We start from the raw sequence: 13978 nt of genomic DNA, 5'->3' as shown, positions 1-13978 counted from the left end.
TTGGCTTGGTAGATGTCCTGTACCTCTTATATTCTTTTCTGTCACCCTTCAGGGGATACACAGTGACCCTTCCAACACTTACTCTGGCCCACTGAGTGGATTACAGGGTTGACAGCAGAGGAAAAAGCAAGAGCCACCTTAAATTGTGTGTTTCAATACATGCTGGTGATCACAAGTACATTTATTCCAATCCAGCTCATCTCAAACAAGGCCAGCAGCTGTTCGATATGCTTTTTTAGGCAGCTTTTATTTCTAGGGCCTGGAAGGAATGTGAGATATTTTGGAAGTCTTGCACATTTCTGACTTCTCAGCTTTAAAAAACAAATATATACACACATACATATGCACATATAAAAACGCACTGTGTGTGTATATATATACACATATATGCTATATACAGTCACAACACATATACCCAACATACATTATACATAATACGTAAATATACATTGTAAATAAATATACATTGTAAAAATATATTGTGCTAAGTATGTGCATATTATTTGGAGAAGAAGGGGCTATTTTACCCCTCCACTGATAGTAGGAACACTGGAAACTCAAACTCTGCCACCTTCAGTCAGTAATTTGTATTTTCTGGGAGGAAAAAAGAGACATATCCAACACTTCAGCACGTACATAGTAAGATTGTGCTTCTTCCTAAGTCCATCCCCAGAAAATTGCTAGGCACTACACTGTGGTCAGAGTGAAGTGAAAGTTGCTCAGTCCTCTCGGACTCTTTGCGACCTGGTGGACTATACAGTCCATGGAATTCTCCAGGCCAGAATAATGGAGTGGGGAGCCATTCCCTTTTCCAGCAGACCTTCCCGACCCAGGAATCAAACCAGGGTCTCCTGCACTGCAGGCAGATTCTTTTACCAACTGAGCTATCAGAGAAGCAAACCTGATTAGAGGGACCACCACTTATCTGTGCTGTAGAAGCAGAAATCAGGGTTTCTCAGGTACAGAATCTCATCCCACAAGTCGCCTAGACAAGCCTGTTTCAACTATTTTCATTCAAGCCGTGGATCTCATCTTTGGCTCAGTATTCTTTCCCAAGGCTGCACTTCCCCAGGGTAAGGGTTTGTGCTGTGCACTTAAGAGAGGAGAACGGACAAGAGCCCCGGGGCCGCAGCAACAATGAGACCGCAGTCCCTGCCCGGCTCAAGCCTAAACCGGGAGGGACAGGCGAGGCAGCAGAAAGCCCAGAGCAGGCCAGACCCCAGGGTCTGAGTCCCTGAAATCTGACTCTATCCCAAGCCTCTATGCTATCAGAGAGCGGACTCAGTAATGGGAAGTTTAAGAGAACCTTTAAAAGTGCTTTTGTCTTTCTAAACATGTTTGAACTAACAGCTGGAATGATTTGCAGAATTCTCCCACTCAGACCAAGAGGGGTTAAAGCATGGGTTTGTATTCCCCCAGAGAAGAAAACGTATAGCCAGGGAATGGCGCAGCATTCCCCACGTCGTTAATGATCCTTCGGGGTGGGAGACAATGATGGGGGCTTGCCAACATGTCATCCACCAGGGAACACACTGTTCACAACAACGGGCGTTGCTCTTTCCAGACCTAGGGGTCCTGGTGAGGGCGAGCAAGCTGGTACAACAGGCTAATTGGACGTGTGGGATCAATATGTTAACGCTCTCCTGTTTGGTTAAGCGGCTTGCATTTCTGTCTTTTTAAATCTGGCATTCAGATCTCTTTAGAGTGGGGACCACTTGGCCTCTCTAACCTCTTTTCCTCCATTCTCCCCGGTGAATGCTTGACTGTCAAGGCAGCCTCCTCACCTGAACACAGCGTGCCCACTCCTGACTTCGGGTCGTGTGTGCTATTCCCCGGGCCTCGAGCCCGTCTTCTCTCTACTGACCTATCCAAATCCCATCTTACATCTTCTGAGTCCTACTCAAGCCCCAGCTCTTTAAATAAGCCTTCCTAAAAGCCCAGCTCACTCTGCCACCTCAGGAACATCAGCTGCCTCCAGGAGTCAGTCTCTCTCTGCACACAATGTCTTAATACTGGTCCTCAGCTGGTTTGCACACATCTTGCCTCTGCAACCAAATCACAAACTCACGGGGATGGGGACAACAACTCACTGCTCTTCTCTTTTACTGTTAGCACTCTGACATGGAGCCAGAATCACTCTTTAACCTCGCCTTACTTTGCCCCCTAATAGCATCAACACCGTGGACCACTCCACTCCCTCTCTGAAATACCTTCTTTTTCTTCGTCTCTATGAGATCATCCTCTGTATTCCCCTTCCACTTCTCGGCCCCTCTTTCTCCATCTAACTGCTAAATGTTAGTGTCCTCAAATTATTTCTAGGCAGTTACCTTTTCTTCTCTTTCTGCACTCTCTCTAGAAAGTCTCAGACATTTTCAAGGCTCCAAAATGTAAGCTACAAACTCTCAAACATCTCTCTCTAGCTCAGTCTGTTCTTCTGCACAATGCCTGGGAAGATGAGGTCAATCAGTATTTTATGATGCTTACAAAGACAAGTCCATTTTTAAAAAATATAAACCACTTAGCTCCTCATAGAGAAAAGGTTTTTCTCATTCCGTGGTTTCACTGTCTCTTTAACCCAAAGCAGCTACTGCAAAGATGATCATCCTGTCAAGAGACCAGGCAAGATACCTTGTTCATGGGGGTGGGTGGAACTGACTAATAATAGACCCTACCACTATATATTGACAGACCAGTGTGCTGCATGCACTGAAGCACTGAAAGAATATCCCCAAAAAAAAGGGGGGAGGGGAGGGGACATGTCTTTCGTTAAGAGTTCTCCAGCTGCAACGTGTCTCCCACAAAGGGTGATGACATTTTTTTCAGCAACAAGGTTGGCGCTGCCTAAATGGGCTCAGTCTAAGAAGGGTTATGGTCTGAAGAAAAGTGATTACTGACAGCACTTGATCTTTGTTGAAATGGATCCAAGTGGAGGACAAACAGAAGATCATGAGTCATTGTCCAACAGAATAACTCTTCTCAGACCAGTTTGCTTTGTAGTTCTTCAGTGAGTTAGTTGGGGCTGTGATTACTGACTTCCAGTGCAAAGGTTTTCTAATCAGGCCAACTGCCAGTTGATGAGTTAGGATTCCACCGAACTAGGAAATCATTGGGTGGATCATGTCAATAGTTTTACAATCTATTATCCTCTCAAGTTGACTGATCTCTCAATTCCCTCTTCAAAATCAAACTGATCAATATAGCTGATAAACTGAAATGGACATCACCACAGAGCTTTGCGGTCTTTCTGACACACAAAAGCATCAGGTCCCTCTGACAACCATGAGACTGACCCTCCGTGACTTTCATTGATGGCATGTTTTCTTAATTAAGTCTATACATAGATATTTTACTGCTTCAGAAAGAACATCAATCAGTTCAGCAGGATGCTCTTGGGGCAAAGAAGAAGGGACAAGGGCTGGGAGAGGAGGACATATTTAAATTATTCAATGAAATGGAAATCAGAGGTGGGATGGGTGAGCAGCTTGGGATGTAGATTCTCCTTTGTGTAGGAATGACTAACAAGCAGCCTGAAGGTGTCTTCTCTCAAAGCAGAGATCAAATCGAGAATCAGCAAGTAGTGTCTCTCTACCGATGCTTCAAAATGTTTCCATTTATTAAAAGATTTCCATGCTGAACACAAATTCTAGTTCCCCGGGAGAGTACTTATACAGAGAAAAAGCGTGTTGCTTTAGCAGTAACTCCTCTTCATCCACCCTGCTTGGTACTTTGTCAAAATGCCTTTTGTCAGCTTCCTACAGCTCTGGGCCTCAGTGAGTCATGGCCAATAATCCCCCTCTCTCATAAAGCAGTCGGGTACCAGGAAGGTTAATTGCTCCCTATCCCTTTCTTTCTCTCTCTCTCACACATATAGTGAACATTGAAATAGTGTTTTACCATCACTAGACCAATTAGTATTTATCCTGCTACAAAAAAAAAGAATCTCCCTACATAATGTTCAATAAGCCTCAGTCTTAGTGAGTTCTCCCAGCACCCAATCTATATTCTTCAAGCTGATGTATAAGCTTATTTCCTCTTACAAGCCCCTCAGTAAAGTCAGAAAAGATATTCACTCCTTCATTCATTCAGCAGGAATATACTGCGAGCTTACACTGTGCCAGGCATCGTGATATGTGTCAAGGATATGATGCCAGGCAGAGCCCTGTGAGGCTCCTGGGCATGGAAGCCTTTTTGTCCTCCTTTGCCTGAAGACTGCAACCTCCCTGACCTTCTCTGAGTTCCAACAGGTAGAACAGTGGCTAATCAAAGGAGAAGCAGCAATAAAACCACCCAAGGTAAGATTAAAGGGACCAGAAAGGTTCACCAAGATTAGGAGACAGAGCACGTAAGACCCTTTGATGCTGTTCAGTCACTAAATTGTGTCCGACTCTTTGCAACCACATGAATTACAGCATGCCGGCTTCCCGGTCCTTCAGTAATTCCCGGAGTTTGCTCAGATTCATGTCCACTGAGTCGGTGATGCCATCCAACTATCTCATCCTCTGTTGTCCCCTTTTCCTGCCTTCAGTCTTTCCCAGCATCAGGGTCTTTTCCAGTGAGTCGGCTCTTTGCATCAGGTGGCCAAAGTACTAGAGTTTCAGCATCAGTCCTTCCAGTGAATATTCAGAACTGATTTCTTTTAGGATTGACTGGTTTGATATCCCTGCTGTCCAAGGGACCCTCAAGAATCTTCTCCAGCACCACAGTTCAAAAGCATCAATTCTTCGGCACTCAGCTTTCTTTAAGGTCCAACTTTCGCATCCATACATGACTACTGGATAAACCAGTTTTGACTATACAGACTTTTGAAAGCAAAGTGATGTCTCTGCTTTTTAATATGCTGTCTAGGTTTGTCATAGCTTTTCTTCCAAGGAGCAAGCATCTTTTAATTTCATGCCTGCAGTCACCATCCGCAGTGATTTTAGAGACCAAGAAAACAAAATCTGTCACTGTTTCCACTTTTCTCCTCTCTGCTTTCCATGACACTTAAATCTAGTCAGCAATGCCATCCTTTTGAAACTTTGCAGAAGAAGGGGTGACGACTGTTATTGCCTTGATCCTTATCACATAGCCCTGTCTAACGATATAACCTCTCCCAACTTACCAAGGAGGGGGACACAGTTCTTGAGGTGCCAGCCTGTGTTCCCCCTTTGCCCGGCAAAGTAATAAAAGCACTCTTTCCTGCTCCTCCATAACTCTGTCTCCGTATTTCTGTTTGACATTGGTGCACAGAGCCAAGATTTTTTGGCAACAGATACAGATTTCTGATGTCGTGAGGCTTACCGGTTGAGAGAGGGAGATAAGGATTTAACAAGCTGTTGTATAAAGAACATATCATTGTAACTGTGATAAGCACAGCTGAAGAGACCACATACAAGGTACCCCAAAGGGCTTACCAGCTGGGACCTGATTGACTTAGGAGGATCAGTAAACAGTACCCAAGCAAGCTGTCATTCAAGCTGAAGTCAGAAGGAAGAAAAGGAGGGAAAGAAATAAGAGCATCCTAGAGATGGAAGAGCCTGTGCCAGGGAGCTGGGGCTGGAGGGGCCAGGTGTGAAAATGAACAGGAGGAAGAGGGTGTGAGAAGGGACAGCCAGAGAGGATGCAGAGAGGTAGCAAGACTAGGATCAGCCAAGGTCTTACAGGTCATCCTCAATACTGGGGACTGAGTCCCAAGAAAATGGGATGCCTCTAGAGATTTTTAAGGACAACCACATGGTTAGGTATTTATTTTTTCGTATTTATTCATTTTAATTGGAGGCTAATTGTTTAGGTTATTTATTGAGAAGTATCACTCAGCACTGTGAGGATAACGAACTGAAGAAGGCAAAAGTGGAAGCAGGGAGACCAGTTCACAGCTATTTGGTAGACTGGGCAAGAAATGATAACAGTGTTGTTAGGATGACTCACTGGAGATGCAAATTTAGAAATTAAGACCCACCAAGGGGCTTCCCTGGTGGCTCAGAGGGTAAAGCGTCTGCCTGCAATGCAGGAGACGTGGGTTCGATCCCTGGGTCAGGAAGATCCCCTGGAGAAGGAAATGGCAACCCACTCCAGTACTCTTGCCTGGAAAATCCCATGGGCAGAGAGAAGCCTGGTAGACTACAGTCCATGGGATCGCAAAGAGTCGGACACGACTGAGCGACTTCACTTTCAGGAGGTAGAAAGAACAGCACACAGAGGTAGGACTTCCAGAGAGGAAGGTACAAAGGGCAACTTGAGGGGCCTGGCCATGAGGGACTAGCAAGATGACGGTGGCTTTTGCAGAAGTAGAGAATTCTAGAAGGAGAGGAGCTAGCTGGAATTATTGGGGAATGGGTGGTTCACCAAGTCAGTACTACACATGCTAAGTCTGAGATATCTGTGAGATGTTCAAGGGGAGAGAGGTTCCGTGGCCAGCTCCTTATATGAGGCACCCTGCTGCTGCTGCTGCGTCACTTCAGTCGTGTCCGACTCTGTGTGACCCCATAGACAGAAGCCCACCAGGGTCCCCCGTCCCCGGGATTCTCCAGGCAAGAACACTGGAGTGGGTTGCCATTTCCTTCTCCAATGTGTGAAAGTGAAAAGTGAAAGTGAAGTTGCTCAGTCGTGTCCGACCCTTAGTGACCCCACGGACTGCAGCCCACCAGGCTCCTCCATCCGTGGGATTTTCTAGGCAAGAGTACTGGAGTGGCTCGCCATTGCCTTCTCTGATGAGGCACCCTATCAGCAATAAAAACCTTCCTAAATTACAGCAGAGTCAAACACTATATTCTTCTATTTTTTTTTTTTTCTAGAAAAGGGATACATTCTAGAACTATACTGCCCAAAATGGAAACCTCTAGCCACGTGGGGGCTACTTAGATTCAAATTAATTAAATAATTTAAAAATTAGTTTCTCGGTGATGATAGCCACATTTCAAGTACTCAGTGTGGCTCATGACTACTTGGATCAGACAACACAACGAACATTTCCATTTCCTGCATAAAGTTCAAAAGGCGAGTCCTGCCTGGACCGTCAGAAGGCTTCCAGTTTTCAGCACTCAGCTCTGACTGTTCAGCTGTCACCAAGATACAAAATCCCACTCCAGGGAATTCCCTGGTGGTCCAGTGCTTAGGACTCTGCTCTCTCACTGCCAAGGGCCTGGATTTGATATCTGGTTGGGGAATTAAGATCCCACAAGCCACTCAGCATGGCAAAAAAAAAAAAAAAAAAATTATTTTACTATCTCTTGGGCCCCAGGCAAAGCTTTGAGGTTAAAGAAGAAGACACACAAAAAGAAGGGTGATAATCTTTGTTATTCACATATTTATCAGTCGATCACTTAAAAAAACAGATGAAGGATGAATGCCACGGGGAGAGTGCGTAAGGGCCATGGGGAGTGAGCTCCCGTTGCAAAAATACCGCCAGATCGTCGGGAAGATTAAAATCAGATGAAATTAAGTGCCAAGGAGGCATTAAGTCTTTATTTGGACTGTGGTCCCCCAAATGGTAAATGGATAGCCACTATTTGATAACAACTGTTAAGTGGAGTATAACCTTTAAAAATTGTGAATCACTATGTTGTATTTAGTGTACCTGTAACTTATATAATCTTGTACAGCAATGATATCTCAATAAGAAAAGAATGGGAAATGGATTCATGAAAAGAGCGAGAAGCAAGCAACCCAAGCAGGGAAACAGTTCATTCAGAAGGCTATGTACATCCGGAATGCCAGCCGTGTTTTTCGGAAGGAAAACAGCATCTGTATTGAACTGTATAAGAAACAGAGCAATGGAGGAAAATTCCTTGAGTGAAGAGGTGGAAGAAGAACTAAAGAACCAGCCCAATTTGGAAGCCTTAATTGTATACTGACATACTGAAGTGAAGCCAAGACACACAGCTAACCATAGAAAATAAAAATAACAACAGGGCCTTGACCTTGAAATTAAGGAACTCCTGAGTCTAAATAGCTGGAAGTAACCACCAGGCTGTCAAGAGGCAAGACAGGTGCTAAAAACAGGTTTTACAAAATGTGTCCTTGCTCAATAAATATGTAAACTAAACACCACAGCTGCAATATACAAGACATATATCTCACCAAAAAAAAAACTGCATGTTCAGAAATTACTATACACCTAGGTGCTTGAACTGTGGGCAGAAGCTCAAATGAGGTAAACACATGAAGGTCCTGGAATGAGCTGTGATGTGGCACAGCAGACATTCAAGTGCTTCACCCTGTGAGCGAGTGTTCTTACTGCCTTCCTCCATTTTTAGCCAAAACTAATAAGCCATAAGGCTTTCCCTGGTGGCTCAGATGGTAAAGAATCTGCCTGCAATGAACGAGACCTGGGTTCGATCCCTGGGTCGGGAAGACCCCTGGAGAAGGGAATAGTTACCCACTCCAGTATTCTTGCCTGGAGAATCCCATGGACAGATGAGCCTGGAGGACTACAGTCCATGGTGCCACAAAGAGTTGGACACGACTGAGCAACTAACACTTCTAATAAGCCATAGGTTACATCGCATAGTTTGGGTTACTGTTTTAATATTTTAGATTCTTTAGATTTATTAGTAATATAATCCATGGCTCAAAGTCCACAGAACTCTTAAGATTAAGTTCAAGGTTAATGTCAGATCCTTTATGAGGGCTTCAATCTGGGCTGAAAAGAATTTTCTGGCCTTCATGGCTGATGCAGTTCCCGCTTTGGGGAAGACTACTCAGATTTGAAAGGTGAAGTGTGTAACCTTTATTATACCACTTTATATGGTTTTTGTGTTACAAAGCCATGACTCTCACTGAAATTCCACTTTCTATTGGAATTTACTGACATCTCTTTCCCACTGGTTGCTGGGTACTAGAATTGAATAAAATATTTATCTTTAAACATATATGAACATACTTAAATTCCTTTAGGAGTGATATTTTTGCTATGTGCTTTGATTCAGTTTTTATTGAAATATAAATCCCTTGGACAGAGGAGCCTGGTGGGCTACAATCCATGGGGTTGCAGAGTCGGACACGGCTGAGCGTGCACACACACGCAGAGCTAACTTTATAGAAAAACACTCAAATGTATTCTATTTTGGTGATGTTAACTTTCTGAAATATATTTGCTTTAGCTGCAAATACTGGGGGAGTTTACTTAATCATTTCCCAGTAAATTTTTTGTGTTTTACTGCCTGCCATCAACACTGATAATAGCATATTTCTTTTTAGATACTTTTTTCAGAGTTATCGGAATATAGCTGCATATTCAGAATTGAAGATTCCTGTAAGATTCTAATACATCCTTTGCCACATTTACATGGCAAAACATTTGCTCATACTTTTAAATCACCTAAACACGTGTGTAAAGAAAAATGTTTAATTTCCCAAGTTATTTTTCTAAAGGGTGTGAATGTGTCTTTTTTTTTAATTTTTTAATTTTTTATTTTTTTTGTGGCAAAATACATTGTGCCATCTTTATTTTATTGAAGATATACATAACATTTACTATTTTAACCATTTTGAAGCATAAAATTCTGCAGCATTAAGTACATTCACATTGTTGTACAACTATCACTCCATCTATCCCCAGAATGTTGTTTTTTTTTTAATTGGAGGCTAATTATTTTACAATATTATATTGGTTGGTTTTGCCATACATTGACATGAACCTGCCCCGGGTGTATATGAGTTCCCCTTTCTGAACCCCCCCTCCCACCTCCCTCCTCTCCTTATCCTCCCTCTGGGTCATCCCCGCACACCAGCACCAAGCAACCTGTATCATGCATTGACCCTGAACTGGCGATTCGTTTCACATATGATAATATACATGTTTCAATGCCATTCTCCCAAATCATTCCACCCCTCACCCTCTCCCACAGAGTCCCAAAGACTGTTCTATACATCTGTGTCTCTTTTGCTGTCTCGTATACAAGGTTATCATTTCCATCTTTTTAATTCCATATATATGCGTTCAGTTCAGTTCAGTTCAGTCACTCAGTCATGTCCGATTCTTTGCGACCCCGTGAATCAGTATACTGTATTGGTGTTTGTTTGTTTGTTTTTTTATTTTACAATATTATATTGGTTGGTTTTGCCATACATTGACATGAATCTGCCCCGGATGTACATGAGTCCCCCTTCCTGAACCCCCCTCCCACCTCCCTCCTCCCCTTATCTTCCCTCTGGGTCATCCCCACACACCAGCCCCGAGCATCCTGTAACATGCATCGACCTTGAACTGGCAATTCGTTTCACATATGATATCATACATGTTTCAATGCCATTCTCCCAAATCATCCCACCCTCACCCTCTCCCACAGAGTCCCAAAGACTGTTCTATACATCTGTGTCTCTTTTGCTGTCTCGTATACAGGGTTATCATTTCCATCTTTCTAAATTCCATATATACGCGTTAGTATACTGTACTGGTGTTTTTCTTTCTGGCTTACTTCACTCTGTATAATAGGCTCTAGTTTCATCCACCTCATTAGAACTGATTCAAATGTATTATTTTTAATGGCTGAATAATACTCCATTGTGTATATGTACCAAAGCTTTCTTATCCATTCGTCTGCTGATGGACATCTAGGTTGCTTCCATGTCCTGCTATTATAAACAGTGCTGCGATGAACACTGGAGTACACGTGTCTCTTTCAATTCTGGTTTCCTCGGTGTGTATGCCCAGGAGTGCGATTGCTGGATCATATGGCAGTTCTATTTCCAATTTTTTGAGGAATCTCCACACTGTTCTCCATAGTGGCTGTACTAGTTTGCATTCCCACCAACAGTGTAAGAAGGTTCCCTTCTCTCCACACCCTCTCCAGCATTTATTGCATGTAGACTTTTGGATAGCAGCCATTCTGACTGGTGTGAAATGGTATCTCATTGTGGTTTTGATTTGCATTTCTCTGATTATGAGGGATGTTGAGCACTTTTTCATGTGTTTGTTAGCCATTTGTATGTCTTCTTTGGAGAAATGTCTGTTTAGTTCTTTGGCCCATCTTTTGATTGGGTTTCTGGCTTACTTCACTATGTATAATAGGCTCCAGTTTCATCCACCTCATTAGAACTGAATGTGTCTTAAATCCTTAGCTGACTTTTATGCTGCTAAAACCTATCAAAATAGCAAAGATTAAAAATATCAGTACTACTCAGGATTGGCAAGGGCATTCTCAGGCACTGTTGGTAGGAATGCAAACTGGCAAACTTTGTCTACTGGGCAGTTAAGAAACAGGTAAGCAGTAGACATGCAAACTTTAAAAGTAAGAAGAATCTTTCACTGAGCAATGTTAAACATTCACGAATTCATCCTTGTTATGATAGTCATCTCAATGCAACTGCTAACTGCAAAAAAAAATTAGAATATTATGTTAATAATAAGAGACTGATTAAATGAATTATGGTATAGCCACATAATGGAATTCTGTTACACCATTAAAAAGGGTTGTTAGAAATGTATTTGATGACATGGAAAAGAGTCCTGATACAACTGTATCTCTAGGATAATGGTATGCTTTAAATGTTACGTGTGTGCGTGTGTGCGATGTATGTGTGTGCGTGTGTAGAGAGGGGAGAGAAAACATTTAGAAGAAAGGGGGGCTTTCCTGGTGGTCCAGAGGTCAGGAATCCACCTTGCCAACTGATGAACCTATCTGCAGGGCAGGAATGGAGGTGCAACACAAAGAACAGCCTTATGGACACGGTGGGGGCGGGGGTAGGAAGGAGAGGGTGGGACAAATGGGCACAGAATAGCATGGACACATACACACTAACATCTGTAAGACAGACAGCCAGTGGGGACTTGCTGTATGACTCAGGGAGCTCAAACCGGGGCTCTGGGACAACCTGGAGGGGCGGGATGGGGTGGGAGATGGGAGGCTCAACAGGGAAGAGACATATGTACACCTATGGCAGATCCATGTTGATGTATGGCAGAAACCAGCACAATATTGTAATTACCCTTCACTGAAAAATGAAAGAAAGAATCCACTTTGCAATGCGGGGGACATGGGTTTGATCCCCCGTCCAGGAATGAAGATCCCACATGCAGCGGGGCAACTGAGCCTGTGCGCAAGAGAGAGGCCCTCCGCTTGCCACAACCAGAGCAAGTCCACACACAGCAAAGATGACACACAGCAGTCAAAAACACATCAACCAAAGAAAGCTTTGTTCAAAAAAATAATGTAGAAGGGACTTAACAGTGGTTTCTCTTGAGGAGACATCTTCCTTATACTCATTGGAGTTTTCTAATTCTCACATAATAAATATGTATTACTTTATAGTTATATAAAGTTACAGTTATATATAGTTACAGCCAGTGAACCAGTGAGGTGGTTTAGTCGCGTCTGACTCTTTGCGATCCCATGGACTGTAGCCTACCAGGCTCCTCCATCCATGGAATCTTCCAGGCAATGTACTGAGTGGGTAGCCCTTCCCTTCTCCAGGGGATCTTCCAGACCCAAGGATCGAAAACAGGTCTCCAACATTGCAGGCAGACGCTTTACCGCCTGAGCCACCACCTCTTGTTCAGCTGTCCTGTCTCCGGGAACACACTGGATGTTGAGCCAATCCGGCAGAAATGGCCCACAATGCAGGTAAACATGATGACCGCCTCCCCTCCCAAACCCAGTCTGCCCAGCTTGGCTGTCCCTGCCGCACAAGCCAGGACCTGCTCACCAAGCTGTGCTGGACGCCCGGCCTCTGCACGAGCTTCTGGACGCCGTTCTCCACGGTGACCCCCAGCCAGTTGAGGGTGGCCCAGCACCACAGGTAGTCGTTCCCACCATGCCAGAAGCTCACAAACGCGAACGTCATCGCAGTGGAGAAGAGGGCCCCCAGCAGGCCATGCTGTGACCCGCCCGCTGGGATGTACACGTACCTGGAGAAAGAAGAGGCCGTGAGGAGCCCTGCGGAGCGCTGGCCCCCAACACCACCCATTCCCAGGCCTGATTCTCCTGCCACACATCGCTGTTCACCATGTGCAGACCCTTCCCCATGTCCAGGAGGCCACAGAGCACTCCCTGAATGCTCTGTCACACCAGGAGGTGGCAAGCACAGAAGCCTCAGCTCTGGGGGATTCCCAGGTGGTGCCAGTGGTAAAGAACTCCCCTGCCAGTGCAGGGAGACATAAGAGATGCAGGTTCAATCCCTGGGTTGGGAAGATCCCCTGGAGGAGGGCATGGCAACCCACTCCAGTATTCTTACCTGGAGAATCCCATGGATAGAGGAGCCTGGCGGGCTACAGTCCATGGGGTTGCAAAGAGTTGGACACCACTGAAGTGACTTAGCACACTAAGTTTTAGGTGGGGTTTTAGGACAGGTTTTAGGTTAAATGAACACACAGGCTAAAGAGTGCTCATTACTAGAGCAAAACAGCACTTACTGGAGGCAGGGTAAGGAGCACTGAATTTAGTTTCTGAAAGGGATGCGCCTCACCCTAGAAGCCTAATCACAAAACGGCAATTAAGCTTCTGGTGACAATGGGAATAGGCTTCCCTCTTGGCTCAGACAGCAAAGAATCCATCTGCAATGTGGGAGACCAGGGTTCAATCCCTGGGTCAGGAAGATCACCCTGGAAAAGGGCAGGGCAACCCAACAGTATACTTGCCTGGACAATCCCATGGACAGAGGTGCCTGGCGGGCTACAGTCCATGGGGTCGCAAAGAGTCAGACACAACTAAGCAACTAATACTTCACTTACAATACTTCATGGTGGGTATGTATTTTACAGCTCAAACTATCAAGTTTCAGGTAAACCCAGTATTTAAGCACAATTGCTGAGTTCAGGCCCCTAAATGGCAGGATGGTTTCTGCAGAAGAGGGGTGCCAAGGCTGGATCCTCCAGGTTTCCAGGCAAGTTGCCCAGAAGTAGTGACAAATTCACAAGTGAGGAGAAGAGCTCTGTGCTCACAGGGCAGCCAAATTATCACCCAAAAGGCAGAGCCCCCCTTGGGTAAGTTCTCTACTGCTGAGACAGCTGTCTGACCACATACAAGCAGAACCGTTCTTCAATCTGTATTTTCCTGCTAGA

At 44.5% G+C, this 13978-nt stretch overlaps 1 protein-coding gene across 4 annotated transcripts in view; it reads right to left on the bottom strand.

Moving 5' to 3' along the window:
* The window catches only part of HHAT (hedgehog acyltransferase), a 357633-nt gene that overhangs the window by 78294 nt on the left and 265361 nt on the right, over window positions 1-13978 (bottom strand). For 3 of the 4 annotated variants that reach the window (XR_016039577.1, XM_088845241.1, XM_055419017.2), the window contains one exon: window positions 12625-12826. Coding sequence is in view for 2 of the 4 variants with exons in the window: in XM_088845241.1 (XP_088701367.1) it covers window positions 12625-12826 (202 nt within the window). In the remaining 2 variants the exon portion in view is untranslated. Of the gene's footprint in view, window positions 1-12624; window positions 12827-13978 lie in introns of those variants that run through there. The other variant, XM_055419020.2, reaches the window with a different exon arrangement.

The sequence above is a fragment of the Moschus berezovskii genome, chromosome 17 (genome assembly GCF_049115385.1).
Source record: "Moschus berezovskii isolate FMDL1 chromosome 17, NW_MosBer_1.0, whole genome shotgun sequence".
NCBI lineage: Eukaryota > Metazoa > Chordata > Mammalia > Artiodactyla > Moschidae > Moschus > Moschus berezovskii.
The sequence above is the reverse complement of the archived record's forward strand: the minus strand, read 5'-3'. Positions and strand labels throughout refer to the sequence as shown.